Raw genomic sequence first — 20,203 nt, 5'->3', positions numbered from 1 at the left:
GCATGTTCCCGCAGTGTATAGCCAAATCTATTAAGGGCCTTACAATGGTTCCCAAGTAGGTGCGTTTCCTGGAGTAGGACAATGTCTGGTGCGTGTCTGTGTAGGTATTGGAGCACCATGGTGCGCTTTATCTTGTTTTGCAGGCCGTTAACGTTCCATGACAAAATACTGATTTGTCGTGCGTGTGGTGTATGCATTGTAGACAATTAACACGAACCTCCGAGGAGACGAGTGCCTCCTCCCCCATCCCTCCCCTTCTCGCTTGCCTACTAATAGTGCCTTTGGAGCCAAAACTAATACATCACAGAAGAAGAAAAAAGAGAAAAACACATTAAAAAAAACCTTTGCCCCCCAAACCCTAGAACTACCCCCCCCCCCCACCACCACCCTGCTACGCCGGCCAACGTGACCAGACATCCCCCAACAAGCAGAGCACCTGTAGCCCTTCAAACGAAAACCTAGGGGGTGCGTACTGCTACCTAGTCCCGCAACTTGAGGGCTCCCGTCGAGCCCCCACTTCAACATAATAGCCGCCACATCCTGTCCTAATACCCCTGAATAGTGCAATTACTAAAAAAGTACAGGCCTCCAACCCACAAACTTTGAACATACTCCCCTCCTCCCAAACAGTCCCACCTGGGCACTCATTTATTTCCCCACATCATAAGGACCCTCCTCCTGCGACCCACCCTCCTGGACAATCTGGTGCACAGTCAATGCCTACATAGGACAATAAATATACATCACGTGTATTCCAGCCGTTTCCTGCGCTCCAAGTCAATCCTGGAGGTTTAGGGATGGTTAAGCATTAGGGATAGTGAGGGTTTCAGGTAAAAGGGTAGTAGATATATATTAATATATATATATTTTTTTTTTTACATACTGGCGGTTGCTAGTAAGTAGTTAAAGTTAGGACCTAGTTTCCATAGGAAAAGCATTTTCAATTTGCCTATAACTTTAGTGCTGTTTAAAGAACCTTTGCGAAATGTTCCCCCAAAAATGTGCAGGTAAGTCTTATTGTTAAGAAAATGGGGTATCACCCAGCACGGCCACAGGACCTGGGTATCAAATAGTATAATAAACGATTGGTCCTAGACCTACAGTTATACACTGCTAATGAATCAAAACGTTTTTTTTTATAATTCCTAGGACTTAATTCTGAAATAGAAAAACATCAAAGATTGCCAAATAAATTTCTGTACACAAAATCAAAAGGTGTAGCCATCAATAATGCATAAACTGCTGTTCTGTTTGCGATTTATTTTACATTAATATATACATATCAATAAAAACAGTTTTCAAAAAACGCAACGGGATGCTGCCAGGTATAATAAAGAGTGAAAAAAGGTTTGTGCTCAAGTGAAAGAATAGAAAAATGAATTAGAAGGAAAATCCAATAATTTCAAAATGAGGTACAATTCCCTACATATGAGCCTGAACAACGTATTTAATGAGATGATTCTAAAAATGGCATCATTCTGGGGATACGGGGAACAGGAAAGAAAGGGATTAGGGTTCAGGCGTAGCAATTTTGGGGGTGGGAAGGGGGGGGGGGGGGGGGGTTAGTCGAGGTTTCGACCCTTGTGCGTTGGTGGGTGGATCAACACCTCAGCTACGTGTCTTCCTCAGGACGGGGTGGTGGGAGAAAACCTAAATTATAGTAGGACAGCGCCCCAACATAAGGAGGTTTGCCACCAGTAAATGATGTGCTTCAATCATCAAAATAAATACAAAGGTTGCTCAGTCCATCAATGACGAGAGATGTTCACCGGAAAGTTAATTCCAAAAGCAATGGAAACCACATACAAAACTCACCGGGTCAAAACAGCTTGATTCACAATGACCCAAGTTTCGAAGCAATCAGCCGGCTCATTCATGCATAACGCACGTTATGCGTGAGCCGGCTGATTGCTTTAAAACGCCGTTTCGGTCGGGTTGCAAGTAAATGAAGACCGGAGCGTTTTTTCAAGTACCACGAATAATCAAATAACTGAAAGAGGACCTATGTTTACTGGCTGAGTCTTTAACTAGCAGCGTTCTTTTGGAAACTTGGGTCATTGTGAATCAAGCTGTTTTGACCCGGTGAGTTTTGTATGTGGTTGAGATTTAAAAAAGGAGTGAGTTTCCCATATTAATTCCCATATAGAATTTAGACATGGCTACAGCCTAAAGCGCTGGATGGAATTACACCAAATTTAGCAGAAAGATAGCTCTTGGTCCATAAGGCCCCCTTTTTGTTATTTGGTGTAAAGACGTTCAGTAGTTTGGAAGATATTGAAGAAAATCCAAATGTGTATATCTAGGGACGCAGATGCTCTGCGAATCCTCCCGAGCTAGTGCTAAGATCTGATTGGCTGTCTACACTTCAACCAGGCTGGCCACTAACACTTTAACCAAGAAGTGTTGGCACAAAGTTTGGGACTCAGCAGAGTCCTAAAAAAAGTGAAACAATAAACAAAAAGGTGGCAGGGTAGGAATACCCGGACGCCCTAGCCTTGGCGCTGGGGTGTCCCAGAAACCCCACCAAAGGAAAAAATTATTTTTTTTAATTATTATTTTTTCTGCACAATCGTAAATGTTCACAAATTTGTGGTAAACAAAAAAAAATTTGATCTCCCCGCTGGTTTTTATTTAAGCCCCCAGGTGGGACAGGTCCCGAGGGGCAGCATACTTTACAATAGGGAGGTGGGGGCACACGCAGCGCACCTTCCTGCTGCTCTTAAGAGGCCTGAGGACCCCCACCTGTCCCGGGCTTTATTAACATATTGGAGACCCAGTAGGACCCAGGGGACCACCACCTCCCCAGGGCCAAAAATATAAGCCCCCCTTGCCCTGGCCGTATTCATCCCAAGGAACCATTACCTCCCTAGGGCAAGCCCTTCAAACAAAAAGGAACTATTAATGGCCCTGGGGACAGATAACACCCCAGAGCTGGCTTTCTATGGCCCAGGACATAGCTTTTTGCTCTCGCTTGGCAGGAGCTATGAGAGCTCCCAACAAGCGACAGCATACAGTAAGTCCGCTCCCAACTGGTGGGAGCAGGAAAACTGCTCCCACTAGCTGGGAGCAGACCTTTAATCTGTTTTTCCAGGGAAGCAGATGAAAGGATTGTTATAGGAAGTTGCATGTTTGTCAGTTAATTACGTGTGGGAGCAATGCCAGGGATCTTGTGGGTATTAAGGCTCTTGCGGTTCCCAACATTGCACATTGGGTGTTCTGGGTGGGCTCCCGATTACCCAGCAAGAGGAGTCTACTGATTAACAGCTTACCAAAAGGGCCTTCAGTGCGTTCCAGTCCATTTTAGGCTGCATTGTTGATACCAAAGAAAATGAGGATATTTCCAACAAACAGAGAAGCACTTGCTTCACACAGTTAAGAGGAAGCACCCTTGTTTGGTGGAGATTCACCTATTTGTAGTCTCAGTGTCTTCTCTATAGGAGGATTCATGTTATCACTGATTTCTGGATGAAGACAGCTTGAGCTTGACAGCAATCCTCACAGTCCCCGCTGTGTTGCCTTGTTTACATATGCCAACATTTACAAAATGACTATTATTGATTTACAAAAACGCTACATATACGGGGCATTCTTTTTGTTTAAAGAAAAGGAGATAAAACGAGTGACTGTGTTTATCCCCTGGTATACACACCTTTGTGCCTCCTGCATTTAGAGTCTGGCATGTGCTTTTGAAAGTACTGGCAGTGCATACTCTTCCAAGAGGAATAAGATGACAGCCTAACAGAGCTCATCAGAGGCCTCGCCCTCTTTTCCACCACTCTGCAAACGTGCCTCCTGGCCCCCTTCTCACTGGAGGATAAAGTCCCCTTGAATGCGGAGGGTCCTTGGGGGGCCAGGAAACCCTTTTGTTACCACCAGTAAGTCCCACACAGAGGTACTGCTGAGAGCTCGGAGGACCGCCTCCTTTCTCCAACACTCTGCAAAGGCAACTCCTGGTGGTAGATGAAGTACACCTGGATGCCAAGGGTCCTTGAGGGCCAAGAAACCCTCAAGTTACCACCAGCAAGTCCCACACAGCAGGACTGCTGAGTACTCAGAGGCCCTGCCCCCTTTTAGCTCAGCTAACTATAACTTACGCCCTTGCAATGCACTGCTTATGACCACACATATTACGACACTCATGACATGGTCAGTGACATCACTAATGACTTCTCAAAATACATCACCCATAGAACCACTCACACACCCATACCCCTCATATACCCACTCACAACCATACAATCAAAAACATACTCATTCACAGACTCATACACCTACTGACACAGAGGCACTCGCTCACTCATACAGCCACTCACAACCACTCACTCGCCCATACAGTCACTCACCCACCCATACAGATAGTAACAGAGCTACTCACTCACCCATACATTCACTCTTTCACAAAACCACTTATAAACCTATTTACACACCGAAACAAGCACTAACACGCCAAGTCATTCACTTATACAGTCGCTCATACAGGCACTGACTGAATACAGCTATTCACACGCCCACTCACTTACCCATACACTCACTCAGTCACTTACCCATACACCAATTTAGACGGCCACGCATTCACCCATAGAGCTACTCACACAGCCACCCAGTCACCGATCCAGCCCCTCACAAAACCAATCTCACACCCATACAGCCATTCACTCACCCCACAGCTTCTCAAACAGCCATTTACACACCCAGTCACACACCCATACAGCCACTCACACGGATAGTCACACAGCCACGCAGATGCCATATGTTAGAAACCGTATCACTCATTAGCAGTACAAGAAGAATAGTAATTTAACTTCTGCCGTAGCTTAGTATATATCTTTTAAGTCTGAGAAACGTTTTTGAGACGCACTCACTGGTTGATGTCATGAGTGATGTAATTTGAGATTTCAGTGAAGTCACTGACCATGTCATGAGTGATGTGATGTGTGGTCATAAGCTGCACATTGTGGGGGCGAATGTTATAGTTAGCTCAGGTAACTATAACTGCTGAATTTCAATGGTTTTGTACGAGTAAAATCTGAGCCCAACTATAGAGTACCTGTAACCTTTACTTTTTTTTGTGAATTTCTAAGTTTTAAAAATTCTATTTCCTAACTACAATGTCCCAGTTACCTTTTTTGTAAATACATACATATAATATATATATATATATATATATATATATATATATATATATATATATATATATATATATATATATATATATATATATATATATATATATATATATATACGTATGTAAGTGTATATATACACATTTTATAAATTTACAATTGCATGGTAAAGCCCTATGTGGTATTACAATATGATGTAACGGTCAACGTGCTGTAATGCTCGCAGGGTAAAGGTATTTGCGATATTGACGGATATTCGTGCAAGATGTTTGAAGGAGCACCTATGTGAGAGTAGGGTTAAGAGATATCATACATGCACACACTATCCCAGCAGCATACAACATTTAAGTCTGCAGTGGAGGTCTCGTGACCGAGCATAGTTAAATACTGTGAGAACAAATGGACTACAGTAATTAAGGGACAGTGAAGCCTGCCACAAAAGTTGCCAGATCTCCTAATTGTCATTCAGATGACTCAAAACGACCACATTTGGATTGTTAATCTGCAACAGAAAGAATTCTTACCTCACATACTTCAGGAGATGAGCTATTAAGATTGCCTTTTGACCCCGAAGATAATAAAAATAAAAAAATTACCAGCAGTGGATATAAGTGGAAGGCTCTCAAGAATTTAGCGGTATTGCTGAAATACAAAAAAAAAAGAAAACCAGGATCACTTTTGAGGAATAACGTAGTACAAACAATAATGCACTTCCACATCTAAACAAACTTTGAATGCGAGAAGTAGTAGGTAAATAGAGGCACTATCGGGCTTTGACCAATCCAGCGTGAAACATCTTATTTGCATTGGATTCTTGGGTGCAGGTGGTTTGTGTCAGTACACAATGAGCCCTACGGCTGCTCTGAGCGATGGGAAGTGCCAAGGCAGATACCTCCTCATACTTGTTCCACTGCATTTTAAGGGCTAGAATGTAGAGGCACTGCCTGAGAGGAGTGGAAAAGCCGTATGGTTTCATATGGTTATAACCTAGTGTTATGCTGAGCAATGCCTAGAGAATCTTGATTATTAGGTTCTATATAAATGTAGTTCGTCTCAAGATCCAAAATCAAACCATGTGTCTGCAAGTAATCGAGATTTTGGGTGGGGGTGATAATATATGTATATATTATATTTTATATGCATGAGTGTGTGCAAGATATATAACAAGTAACTAATCTGTTCAAGTACAGCCATTAACGTGTAAATAGCTTCAAAGTGCAGCTAACAATGGGAACTGATGAAAATCTGAATGTTTAGGTATTATATACTTTTCATTAATAAATTATTGATTGTTGGACAGCATAACTCACACTATCCCCGCCTTTGCTGAAGGGATGTGAAAAAGGTCTACCTACCAAGAACAAAACATGATAAACTTATCTTTACCAATGCCTCTTCTCTCAGGAGTACAAACAAAGATTGAGAATGTTGTATGATGCTCTGTGAGCTGCGAGTGGCCAGGTCTGTGCCATATAATATCTGCATAACCTGCGGCAGCTGGATAAAAAGTGGTAAGAAGTTTACAATGTCTCCCTCTTTTCCCACAGCTCCCAGTGCCCATTAACAACTATGTATAACACCAGCAGCAAATTACTTTCGAAATTAACAGGGTTGAGGGAAGACAGGGCAAGCGCCTGCCTCACTCTATGCTCTGCCAAGTTCATTCAATACGGCTTTTAACAAAACACCGCGTCATGGGCAGAGGTGGCTTCCCCCTCCTTATTACAACCACTGCATGAGACACAACAGAGCACCTAGTAAAGGGAAGGCGAAGCTTCATCTTCATTCACTGTCAGACTCAGTCTATCTCTTTCAGTGCTCTGAAATGGAGTCCTAGTTTGTAATTTAGTGCAGTGGACTACTGATAGCGGAAGGCCTTTACCAATATTTATACTTCAGTGCTACTCCATTGATTTCAATAAAGCTCATAAGAACACAGTGCGTAGATTGGGAAAAAAAATCATTTTTTCCCCAATAAAGATCAGAACAAAGAAAGACAATGTTATACTGCCATCATAATAGCCACATTAGACATGGCAAAAATATACATACAAAAATACATATTTTAAATCTAAAACGAATGCATGAGGTAATGTAACCACCTCAAAATTGAACAGACCAACATAACACAGGTTAATGGGGTAGGTGTGTGTGAATTTGCTTATTTCTCCCTTCCAGCGCCTGGCTGCTTTTTGGTGACCCGCATAGAGCTGGGGCGCTGGATGTTGGGACCGGTTGATGCGCCCACGCAAAATTCCGACGTCGAACCTGGAGGCCTTAGAACATTGCAAGATAGCCTCTGGAGGGGTCGGTGCTTCCCTCCCGCCCGATATTCGCAGCTGTGTGGCCGGGGGGCTCTGTGCCCTGGTCAGCTTCCCTCGCAAGGCAACACTCAGGACCCTTATCGGACGGAGGAGAGGGATCCCTTGGGTGCTGCTACAGGCCCCTAACATCACCCCATACAACGCTTGCCCTGGCACTTTGATCCACAGTGCGGGGTGCTTCTGTGACGGGCACCACCAATAGTGACATCATGGCCTTCTAAGGAGATAACAAGACTTGACCACCCCCACACGCCCGGCACGGTGTTAACTCAAGACCACACCTAGATCACGGGCACAGCTCCGTAATAGGGGTTGCGGTGCGACTTCTGGCCTGCGAACATTCTCCACTCGCATTCTATGCCTCAGTGTGCAGAGATGGTCTCAGCTAGAGCACGAAGGGAAAAGTCCCTCAAGGAACTATTGCTCAAGCAGCCTGGGGGCTCTGAAGCATATCAAGGAGCATCTAAGGATCAGGGGCACACAGACTCAACTGACGAGGCAGATAGCCCAGCCACGGAGGCCTTCATGCTGGAGCTGTTCTCGGTCATCAAGGAAGACATCTTAGAGCTGAAAGGGCAGCTCGGGTCCGACCCCACGGAGGTGCGCCGAGGTTAGTGAAAGAGTGGCTGCACTGGAGGAGCACGAACTGGCGAGAGAGGATGATCTGCACCAACTTCAGCAGGAGGTCCTCAGTCTACGGGACCAAAATCTGGACCTCCAGGCCCACGCGGAGGATCTTGAAAACCAGTCATAGAGCAATAACATCCGCGTGGTGCCCTGGAAGGCAGAAGGCGATGACCTGCAAGATTATGTCCTGTCCCTCTTCCAGCAAATTTTGGGTGAAGATTGCGCACAAAAGATACAGATGGACCGCGTTCACGAGTGGGCCTAACCAGGGGCAGAAAACACCCCCCCCCACCCCCCCCCCCCCCTCGCCCGATGTGTTGGTTTGTGTGCATAACTTTCAGCTTAAGGAGCAGATCTTGCATATGGCTAGAGCGGCCCAACAATTCAGTTTAGAGGGCCTACACCGGCCCTCTTCCAGAACCTGGAAGTGTCGACTCTAGCTAAGCGAGAGAATTCGGAGTCGCCACGTCCTATCTCCGGGACAAAGGGATACGGTATTCTTGAGGCCAGCCATTCCACATCATCTTAAGGCACCAAGGAAAGCTGAGGCAGATGCGTTCCCCCACCAATACTATGGATCTCCTAGGAATTGATGCGGATGTGAACCCGGCGACAAAGGACAGCCCCTTAAAACACCACAGGAAGAAACTTCCCCGATGGCAGACGGTTGGCAAACCATCAGCCTCCACAAAACCAGGCCCGGAATAGATGGCGAAAGAGAGACGCTTTGCTCTCCACCCTTTCACAGACCCAAGATCGCCCGTGCACCCCGTGAACCACCCCCACTTACATTGAGGGGATGGCAGTAACCATTGAGGAGCAGGAGGAGCCCAGGAGTGGCTCGCATTTTCAGACTCCCTGGAATCCACTTTGTGGCTCGTACGCCGCCTCGTATTTTGTTCGAAGACATTTCATCAATGTCCCGTTTCCCTCCCCCGATATTTTCCACCAGACAAACTTTGGTCTCTTGCCCTTTTTTATACTGTCCCACGCCTTTGACACATAGCGCTTTGTCTGATTATGGATCAACTCATGGTTCTATTCTGGGTCTGTGCCCTCTTGGGTTGTAAACATTCTGTTGTGTTCATGTTGGGGATTTTGTTCTTTGGGGATCTTTCATATCTTGAAATGCGACCACTGCCCCCGTATGTGCCCTTGCATGCTCCAGCTCGCCTCTTGTGAAGCGCTCCCAGAGTTCTCAGCGTTTCGTTAACATGCTCCCCACCGCCGCCTATGCCTAGAGGCCTCAAAAACTTTAGCCTCATTGTCCGAGGCCTGAATCACCCCACTAAGCGCACTGCGATCCTCTCATTTACTGGCTAAGGACACTGCCTGCATGCAATCCTGATGCTTTCCGCGCCAATTTTGGACCTCTGGGATGGCAAAAAAGAATGGGGTGGCCGTTTTGCTAGGGGTTAAATTTGAGGGTAAGGTCTTATCTACCTTCTACGAGTCCAAGGGGAGGGTTTTTGCTCTTAGGATGCAATGGGGCTCCACTATTTTCACTCTACTTAACATATACGCTTACAATGCACAGCAAGAGGCCTTACTTCCGCAGGCATCTTATGGAGGGACTAGCCTTAGTGGTGGGTGGGGACTTCAATCTAGTGATGGATAACGAGTGGGACCGATCAGGGCAACGCTACACACAGGTTGGGGCCTCTCTTCCGAGAGTAAGCGCTGGCTGGCTGAGAACGGCCTCCATGATGTTTGGCGCCTTCGACATGCGAGACTATACCTACTACTCGGCAGCACACAAAACTTATGCAAGATTAGACATGCTCCTGGTTTCTAATGCACTCCTCCCTAGGGTACAAGTTGCCTCAATTGCTGTGCGCTCCCTATCGGATGATGCACATGTTTCCCTCACCCGGCAACCTGAGGGGATTTGGTATGCCCTGCTCGATGGTGGTTACGAGTGGGTCTTCTACACTCCACTGTTGTGGTGAAGGAGGTGCATTCCAAGATTACGGACTACCTACAACTTAATGACAACGGAGCGACCTCCCTGGCAATGGTATAGGACGCACTCAAAGCGGTCATACGTGGGAGTTTATGGCCATCTCATCAGCTGAGGCACGCAGGTGGAAAGAGGTTTGCTTACCTCTTGAACAGGAGTTGGCAGAATTGGAAGCAATACACAAGCGTACCGGGCCCCTCAGGTTCAGCGCGAGATGGAAAAGAAACAAACCCTCCTTAAACGTCTCGACCTTGATAGGGCCGAATACGCCCTAATCCGCCTATGGCACAAGTTCTATTTGGGAGGTGACAAATGCGAGAAAGTGCTAGCACAAAAGCTGCGTGCTAGGGCGGTTGCAGGGTCCATCCCTTGCCTCAGAAGCTCTATGGGAGAGGAACTCCATTTGGATTCGCAGATTGTTAAAGAATTTCGATGTTTCTATCACACTCTCTATAGCCCCGACCATCAGGACGTTCCCGAGACCCAGGACTACCCAACGACTAGCCAATTCACCCGCCTCACGAAGGCGGAAGCAGACCCTCTCGAGGCTCCTATTCAACTGGAAGAAGTCATCTCCGCCATTGCTAAACTGAAGCTAGATAAATCGCCTGGTCCAGACGCTACCCAGCCATTTTTTATAAAACCATTCTGTCATGAGCTGGCTCCCTTCCTCACTTGTCTGTTTAATTCCTTCCAAGATAGTGGGGCGATGACGGACTCGATGGGAGAGGCAGCAATCTCTGTGCTTAAGCCTAATAAGGATCCAAGCCACTGCAGTTCGTACCGCCCAATTTTGCTACTCAACATCGATGCAAAATTGTTCACTGGCATCCTTGCTGCATGGCTGAATCCTCTCATGGCTTGCCTCATCGATCTTGACCAAGCAGGATTAATCTCCATTCGGCATGGAAGAGATAACACCAAGCGCCTCCTACATATCACTGATAGTGTCCACCGCTCGAAGGTCAGCGCAGTGCTCTTTTCGGTTGACGCAGAGAAAGCGTTCAACAGAGAATGCTGGCCATACCTGTTAAACGTCCTCCGAAGTTTTCTCGCTTGGATACAGTGCATATATCTGGCTCCTCTGGAGTTTGTGCGGGTCAATTGGGTCTCCTCTGCTTCTTTTAAAATTTCACAGGGCACTAGGCAAGGGTGCCCCCTCTCGCCCCTTTTATTTGCCCTTCACATGGAACCCCTCGCACAGAAAGTCCGGGACCATCCGGGCATTCAGGGCCTCAAATTCGGGGGTGACCACCACAAGGACAGCCTGTATGCCGATGATATCATGCTCTCCCTCGCGCAGCCACTTGCCTCCCTTCCCACATTGGTAGACGAACTTGAAGCTGTTGGCCAGATTTCGGGCTTTAAAGTAAACCATAGCAAAACTTAGGTCCTTAGCCTGTTCCTACCACAAATACAGGCTGAGGCCCTCCAACGGTCTCTCCCCTTGCACTGGTCACATGACCCAGTTCCCTACCAGGGTATCCTCCTGACCCCCTCGATCCCACACACGCTGGAAGTGAATTATGCGGCTCTAGTGGTGCAGACACGAAGAGCCATGGAAGGGTGGGCGAAACACACGCTATTGTGGTCCAGGCAGATTGCTGCGGTAAAGATGACGCTATTGCCTCGCATCTTGTATGTATTCCAGACCATTCCTTTGACTCCGCCACCTGGCACCATGCGGTCTCTGCAGCTGGCTTTAAATAATTTCATCTGGGGGTAACAAGAAAGCGCGACTCTCGGTGGCGCAACTTTCGCACTCCAGGGATGACGGTGGGGTGAGGCTACCACTCATTCATAGATTTAAAATAGAAAGAAGCAGAGGTGCACCATTCAATACTTATATCAGATGTACTCAATGAACAGTTTGATTCCGATATATGACAAAAGCAAAGTTCTTCAGTTTGGTTTCTTTATTCCATTTTCATGTTGTGTAGCAAAAATAAGACCAGTACAGCCAACGCTTTCGTCCTAATATAGGACTTCAGGGCAACGAGTCAAGTGTTCTGCAAACCTCCAACCGTCATGGAGGATGCTCAAAACTGATTGTTCAAAGAATAGAAGTCTCATCAGACGTCAACTTTATTGAAAGAGTCGCCAGTATATAACGCCCCTGGAGATTTTCACTGACATTGCGGCACAATCCGGTAAAAGCTTAGTAATGGTTACGAATCTATTTCCATCTCGCCAAGAACGGATGAGTTATTGACTGGAGTTAGTTAATAAGTAGCCCACGATCGCCTCAAGGACAGGGTCGCAATAGGATAAAGACGAGCAGTCTGATATCCAAAAACGAAGTAACGACCACGGGTCTCACTCCAGCAGGACTGGGCTACTAAGACACCACTGAAAAACAATTACTCAAGAAAGAAGGAAAGAATCAAAGGATCACAAAAGAGAACCCAGTTCTGATTAACTGGTTAACAGAATAAAAGGTGTTCTGAACACTGCTTAATGCAAGATGATCTTCAATACAAAGAAGCTAAATTGGCAAGCTGTTTCAAGGTTTTAACCCAAGGAATGTAAAGGCATGCCCGCCGCATCAATCAGATTAAATGCAAAGATGTTGGAGGGGCGGGGGCGCTAGAGGGCGCACACGCAGCATGGCCGCACTTTTGTGAGGCTCCTGCTGCCCGGACCGTCGATCCTGCAATTATCCTGTTCAATTGGAGGGAGAGGTGACGAAACTTTGCCGACTGGCAGGGTAGGTGGTACACTACCCTTGCTGAAAATAATTGGCCCGATCGGAGCTTGCTTGCCTCCACGCCGGCCGCCTGAAATCCTGACCGTGGGGAGTGCGGTACGAGAGCAGAGGCCTGTCGGGGTGTGCCTCATCAGGCAAGGCCTGGGATCCACTGGCGGCTGCTGGGCCACGCCGTGCAGGGTGCGGGACGGCCTCAAGAGACGGGGGCCGGAACAGCAGACACACCCGCATCAGCCAGGGGCAGCACAGTGAAAGCGTGTGCTGGAGCTGAGGGCAGCATGGATCGGATCGGAGCGTGATCCCCTCCCCTCCCCTCCCCTCCCCCCTCCATCCTTCTCACTCAGGGCATATTGGATTGCTGCAAAGCCAGGAGACTTCTGCGAACTGCCTGTAGCCATAGAGTGCTGAGAGTGCGGCCCTGTGGGGCTGGGGACAAGAAAAGTAGGCTGCATTAGGGCCCCCCTCCCTCCCCCCACGCTGCCTGCTCAGGTATTGACCGGGGCTTCAGGATTTGGCGCTGGTGAGGAGGATTCCGGACAGCGTTAGAAGTGGGCGGGGACGGAAGGGCACGGCGTGCCCCTACTTCTTAAAATTATGTTAGTCCGTTCCCCTACTTCTTAGTTTTGAAAGAGCGTACCGGGGACTGTAAAATTGCCATACTTTAAAAGTAAATTTTTTTTTCACGCATGAGTGGTGCAACGTGAATATTCAGAAGGCCTCTGCACTGCGCCCGACCTCCTCCCATTCCCCGCTGGGTCTAATGGGCCTGCAAAGTGAGGTTGAAAGGGCCATCAGTGTAGCATATTGCGAAAACGGCTACTCTGATGGCCCTGCGGCTGCTGTGAGCCCGTGATCACACCTCATTTGTGAGGACGCTGCCAGCAAATTTACATGCTAATTTAAATCTGCTATTAGTTGGGTTTTGTGGCAGTGATATTCACAGTGTTTACCTGCGGAAGCAACGTTCATCAATGCCTACCAGACTGTTTCCCGGCAATCTCGGCCCGGAGGTGCACCGGGGCAGTTCTCACGCCACTTCTAGTTCTGTTGACAGTTGTCCTCCCCATACAGGCCCCGGTGTAACACACACCATTCCAAAGATGTTTGAGAAACCCAAGGGCAAGAGTGGTTTTGCACCCATAACCAAACGAGTAAGCTCATATTTGAAAGCAGTATTTACACCATCTCCTGACCCATGTGCACATGATTTGGCAGATTTAATAATTGCATGTATTAACAGATTCGCCCCCCTGCAAAGCTCCATTGATAATGACGCCATCTGTGCAGACAAATCTTTTCCAACTCAAGCAATGACAGCCCCGGCGTTTGACCCCAGTATTTAGGAGTCTGTTAGTGATTTAAGAAAATATTCCAATGTTCTGAAGTCTGATTGGTGACCTTATGGGGATGATGAAGGGCAGGAGCAGTGATGGGGCAGGAGCAGTGATGGGGCAGGAGCAGTGATGGGGCAGGAGCAGTGATGGGGCAGGAGCAGTGATGGGGCAGGAGCAGTGATGGGGCAGGAGCAGTGACGGGGCAGGAGAGACGACGTGAAAGGAGAGGCAATAGGGCAGGAGAGGTGACCGGGCAAGTGATGTGACGGGCAGGTGAGGTGATGGGCAGGAGAGGTGACGGGGCAGGAGCAGTGATGGGGCAGGAGCAGTGATGGGGCAGGAGCAGTGATGGGGCAGGAGCAGTGATAGGGCAGGAGCAGTGATAGGGCAGGAGCAGTGATAGGGCAGGAGCAGTGATAGGGCAGGAGCAGCGACAGGGCAGGAGCAGCGACAGGGCAGGAGAGGAGATGTGGAAGGAGAGGAAACAGGGCAGGAGAGGTTACCGGGCACAAAATGTGATGGGCATGTGACATGACAGGCAGGTGATGTGACGGGGCAGGAGAGGTGACGGGGCAGGAGAGGTGACGGGGCAGGAGAGGTGACCGGGCAGGAGAGGTGACCGGGCAGGAGAGGTGACCGGGCAGGAGAGGTGACCGGGCAGGAGCAGTGAACGGGGCAGGAGCAGTAAACGGGGCAGGAGCAGTAAACGGGGCAGGAGCAGTAAACGGGGCAGGAGCAGTAAACGGGGCAGGAGCAGTAAACGGGGCAGGAGCAGTAAACGGGGCAGGAGCAGTAAACGGGGCAGGAGCAGTAAACGGGGCAGGAGCAGTAAACGGGGCAGGAGCAGTAAACGGGGCAGGAGCAGTAAACGGGGCAGGAGCAGTAAACGGGGCAGGAGCAGTAAACGGGGCAGGAGCAGTAAACGGGGCAGGAGCAGTAAACGGGGCAGGAGCAGTAAACGGGGCAGGAGCAGTAAACGGGGCAGGAGCAGTAAACGGGGCAGGAGCAGTAAACGGGGCAGGAGCAGTGATAGGGCAGGAGCAGTGATAGGGCAGGAGCAGTGATAGGGCAGGAGCAGTAAACGGGGCAGGAGCAGTAAACGGGGCAGGAGCAGTAAACGGGGCAGGAGCAGTAAACGGGGCAGGAGCAGTAAACGGGGCAGGAGCAGTAAACGGGGCAGGAGCAGTAAACGGGGCAGGAGCAGTAAACGGGGCAGGAGCAGTAAACGGGGCAGGAGCAGTAAACGGGGCAGGAGCAGTAAACGGGGCAGGAGCAGTGATAGGGCAGGAGCAGTGATAGGGCAGGAGCAGTGATAGGGCAGGAGCAGTGATAGGGCAGGAGCAGTGATAGGGCAGGAGCAGCGACAGGGCAGGAGCAGCGACAGGGCAGGAGAGGAGATGTGGAAGGAGAGGAAACAGGGCAGGAGAGGTTACCGGGCACAAAATGTGATGGGCATGTGACATGACAGGCAGGTGATGTGACGGGGCAGGAGAGGTGACGGGGCAGGAGAGGTGACCGGGCAGGAGAGGTGACCGGGCAGGAGAGGTGACCGGGCAGGAGAGGTGACCGGGCAGGAGAGGTGACCGGGCAGGAGAGGTGACCGGGCAGGAGAGGTGACCGGGCAGGAGCAGTGAACGGGGCAGGAGCAGTGAACGGGGCAGGAGCAGTGAACGGGGCAGGAGCAGTGAACGGTGCAGGAGCGGTGAACGGGGCAGGAGCGGTGAGTGGGGCAGGAGCGGTGAGTGGGGCAGGAGCGGTGAACAGGGCAGGAGCGGTGAGCGGGGCAGGAGTGGTGAACAGGGCAGGAGAGGTGACGGGGCATGAGCTAGAGCAGTAACCGGGTGTGAGCGGTGAAAGGGCAGCAGAAATGAACGGGGCAGCAGAAATGAACGGGGCAGCAGAAATGAACGGGGCAGCAGCAGTGAACGGGGCAGCAGCAGTGAACGGGGCAGGAGCAGTGAACGGGGCAGGAGCAGTGAACGGGGCAGGAGCAGTGAACGGGGCAGGAGCAGTGAACGGGGCAGGAGCAGTGAACGGGGCAGGAGCAGTGAACGGGGCAGGAGCAGTAAACAGGGCAGGAGCAGTAAACAGGGCAGGAGCAGTGATAGGGCAGGAGCAGTGATAGGGCAGGAGCAGCGACAGGGCAGGAGAGGAGACGTGGAAGGAGAGGCAACAGGGCAGGAGAGGTGACTGGGCACAAGAAGTGACGGGCAGGTGACGGGGCAGGAGAGGTGACGGGGCAGGAGAGGTGACGGGGCAGGAGAGGTGACGGGGCAGGAGAGGTGACGGGGCAGGAGAGGTGACGGGGCAGGAGAGGTGACGGGGCAGGAGAGGTGACGGGGCAGGAGAGGTGACGGGGCAGGAGAGGTGACGGGGCAGGAGAGGTGACGGGGCAGGAGCAGTTAACAGGACAGGAGCAGTGAACAGGACAGGAGCAGTGAACAGGACAGGAGCATTGAACGGGGCAGGAGCATTGAACGGGGCAAGAGCGGTGAGCGGGGCAGGAGCGGTAAACAGGGCAGGAGAGGTGACGGGGCATGAGCTAGAGCAGCGGTGAAAGGACAGGAGAAGTGAACGGGACAGGAGCAGTGAACGGGACAGGAGCAGTGAACGGGGCAGGAGCAGTGAACGGGGCAGCAGAAATGAACGGGGCAGGAGCAGTGAACGGGGCAGGAGCAGTGAACGGGGCAGGAGCAGTGAACGGGGCAGGAGCAGTGAACGGGGCAGGAGCAGCGACAGGGCAGGAGAAGTGACAGGGCAGGAGAAGTGACAGGGCAGAGGAGACGTGGAAGGAGAGGCAACAGGGCAGGAGAGGTGACCGGGCACAAGAAGTGACGGGCAGGTGACATGACAGGCAGGTGATGGAATGGGCAGGAGAGGTGACGGGGCAGGAGAGGTGACGGGGCAGGAGAGGTGACGGGGCAGGAGAGGTGACGGGGCAGGAGAGGTGACGGGGCAGGAGAGGTGACGGGGCAGGAGAGGTGACGGGGCAGGAGAGGTGACGGGGCAGGAGAGGTGACGGGGCAGGAGAGGTGACGGGGCAGGAGAGGTGACGGGGCAGGAGAGGTGACGGGGCAGGAGAGGTGACGGGGCATGAGCTAGAGCAGTAACCGGGTGTGAGCGGTGAAAAGACAGGAGCAGTGAATGGACAGGAGCAGTGAACGGGGCAGGAGCAGTGAACGGGGCAGGAGCAGTGAGCGGGGCAGGAGCGGTGAGCGAGGCAGGAGCGGTGAGCGAGGCAGGAGCGGTGAGCGGGGCAGGAGCGGTGAGCGGGGCAGGAGCGGTGAGCGGGGCAGGAGCGGTGAACAGGGCAGGAGCGGTGAACAGGGCAGGAGCGGTGAACAGGGCAGGAGCGGTGAACAGGGCAGGAGCGGTGAACAGGGCAGGAGCGGTGAACAGGGCAGGAGCGGTGAACAGGGCAGGAGCGGTGAACAGGGCAGGAGCGGTGAACAGGGCAGGAGCGGTGAACAGGGCAGGAGCGGTGAACAGGGCAGGAGCGGTGAACAGGGCAGGAGCAGTAACGGGCAGGAGAAGTGACGGGCCACTAGAAGTGACGGGCCAGGAGAAGGGAGGGGTCGGGGGAATTGACGAAGCAGGAGTGTTGATCGAGCATGAGCAGGAGTACTGACTGGACAGGAGCAGTGAAAGGGCAGGAGTAGGCGTTTCCCAGGGCGACTGGAAGGGTAGGGAGCCAGTTTAGTTTGGGGGGACCGGTTTTGTACAAGTGCAGGAGTTTTAAAAACACTGCAAAGTTATTTGTATATTCAGCAGGTTTCGGTCAACAATACAAGTGCCAAGATAACTTTGGTGATCAATGTACCTGCTGGAGGGAGATGGGAGCATGTTTTGTCTAGTGGCTATTTTACTCATCTAAGGTAGTGCAGAAGGGTAATATGCCTGCTGCAAAGAACATGTACCATGCATATCAAAGAGCAATATGTTATGTGTATAGTTCAGTGGGTACTGCTTTGTGTTCACTTCCCGAATGAAAGGACACTTGAATACATATGGCCTGGCAGTTCGGGCTGGACTGTTCACATTGAGCGCAGGATCAAGACTGATTTGCATATGGCTGGGTCCAAACTGGAATGGCATGGTGAGCAAAAAATGATGGATTTAAGCCCAGATCTCTGAACTGGGGTGAATGTATGACCTTGTTCTGCATTCTGTCCATCAATTGTTCTTTTTGCATTTGTCACCCCGAGTGGGACAGGTATGCTCAGACATGAGTCCTGTGCTCTCCATGCCAATGGAATCAAGCTATCCTGGCTGATGAGGGCTGAAAGCCCGAAATCGGTCCTAGGATGCTTGTTTCCAGTCCAGGGAGGACCTGGCCTGGCAGTTCGGGCTACACTGTTCTCATTGGGCACAGGATCAAGACTGATTTGCATATGGCTGGGTCCAAACTGGAATCGCATGTGAGCAAATAAACAATGGATTAAGGCCCATTTCTCTGCACTGGGGTGAATGTATGATATTGCTCTGCATTCTGTCCACCAGTTGTTCTTTTTACTATATTATGATTGAGCAGCCAGCTGGCTGACATGAATATGAAGGAGCCTTTGTGGGTTTCTGTGAGTCTAGATTCTCCTGAAGAGTCCCTTTCTCTTCTGAGCCCTGCTTAACACATGTGTACAGGAGGAGCCCTGTATTCATAACCTCAGTGTTTGAGACAAAAAATAATCATGGATTTCTGAACAATGAGAGTAAAAGCATTAAGGTAGCATGTTGTTCCTGCTTATATTTCACATGCTTTACATAAACCTGTATTCCCTATGAGTGTTTGCTTTTTCCTGAATTAAACCTCAAATAATCATATCCATTCTTTTAATTAAATAACGTTATAAGCTGTAACTGGTCAGTGAAATGCTAAACGTACTAAAAATTGGTATGTTTTGCTATTTCTAGCCACACCCCTGACTCCGCCCACTGATTCAATCTTCGGTTGTTCCCGCCCCCTGATTCTCCACCCACAGTTCCCCTACTTTTTTTTCCCCACTTCGACCACTGATTCCGGACACCTGAGCAAGAGAGAGGAAGGCGCTATATAGCCCTTGGGGCAACAGCACTGCACTTTGCGTGTGGCAGCTGATACTTGTAACTGCGAGATATGACATTTACAGTGAGGAGCGGAGTGACGCGGTTTTATTTGGCGCTCTACACCTATGAAGGCTAGCCAGGGCTCCCGGCATATCTCGTGAGCGGGGGACTGCTCCAGTGATTTCCTGTGTGGCGGAGCAGCTAAGCGAAGGCGCGGCGGGGAGACCAGACCGCCACTGATCCTTGGGGGACGCTGGGATTTCCTGGGGAAAGCGCCAACATCGGCGGTGCAGCTTTACCCTGGTGCGGAAGAAGACAGGAGGCGTCATGGGCAAACCGGACTCCAGACAGCCCAAGATCAATTTTGAACCAGCCCCAAAAAAAGGGAACAAACAGGGGTCTGATGACAGGGACACTGCAGAAGGACTGAGGGCAGAGGAGGAAGCCACGTCACAGGTGGCGGACATGCATAATATCCTACAAGAAATGTGGCAAGGGTTTGCAACAGTTGTTGACAAAGTGGATCGCGTGTCATCTAGAATGGACGCAATTGCACACAAATTGGATGCGCATGAGGAACGGATTAAAGAAACGGAGAGACGTTTATCTGACAAAGATGATACTACCGCTAGCCATACAGCACAACTCGCACGCATGGATAAAATCCTGAGAGTTATAGCTGCCAAGAACGAGGAGTTGAAAGCTCGCAGCAGGCGGATCATACGCGTGGTAGGTATTCCGGAGTCCACCAATCCGGCAGGATGGAGGACTAGATTGAAAAATTACTATTGGCGACCGTTGGGGCAGAGGTGTTATCCACACAATTCATAGTGGAGAGAGCCCATAGGTCCCTCGGACCGAGACCTGTGCCACGTCCAATCATTGCACTCTGCTGAATTACCGAGACCGCGATGTGGCCCTTCGAGCAGCAAGAAACAAGCAAACCCTGACTTATGAAGGAAATACATTTTCTGTGGACCCGGACTTTACCCCCATAGTACAGGAGGCGAAAGTTCATTGAAGTGAAGAAAAAGTTACGAGCAGCGCAAATTGACTATGCACTACTTTATCCTGCGAAATTGCGGGTC

General features: G+C 50.1%; 1 protein-coding gene across 2 annotated transcripts in view; it reads right to left on the bottom strand.

Moving 5' to 3' along the window:
* MAPK1IP1L (mitogen-activated protein kinase 1 interacting protein 1 like) overlaps positions 1-20,203 on the bottom strand; it is a 212,427-nt gene that overhangs the window by 58,540 nt on the left and 133,684 nt on the right. Inside the window, exon 4 of one of the 2 annotated variants that reach the window (XM_086937438.1) lies at positions 5,648-5,765. In XM_086937438.1, coding sequence (XP_086793564.1) covers positions 5,754-5,765 — 12 coding nt within the window. In that variant the 3' untranslated portion in view covers positions 5,648-5,753. The remainder of the gene's footprint in view (positions 1-5,647; positions 5,766-20,203) is intronic. The other variant, XM_086937439.1, reaches the window with a different exon arrangement.

The sequence above is a fragment of the Lissotriton vulgaris genome, chromosome 9 (assembly GCF_964263255.1).
Source record: "Lissotriton vulgaris chromosome 9, aLisVul1.2, whole genome shotgun sequence".
In the NCBI taxonomy this organism is placed as follows: domain Eukaryota; kingdom Metazoa; phylum Chordata; class Amphibia; order Caudata; family Salamandridae; genus Lissotriton; species Lissotriton vulgaris.
This window is presented reverse-complemented; position numbering and strand designations above follow the sequence as displayed.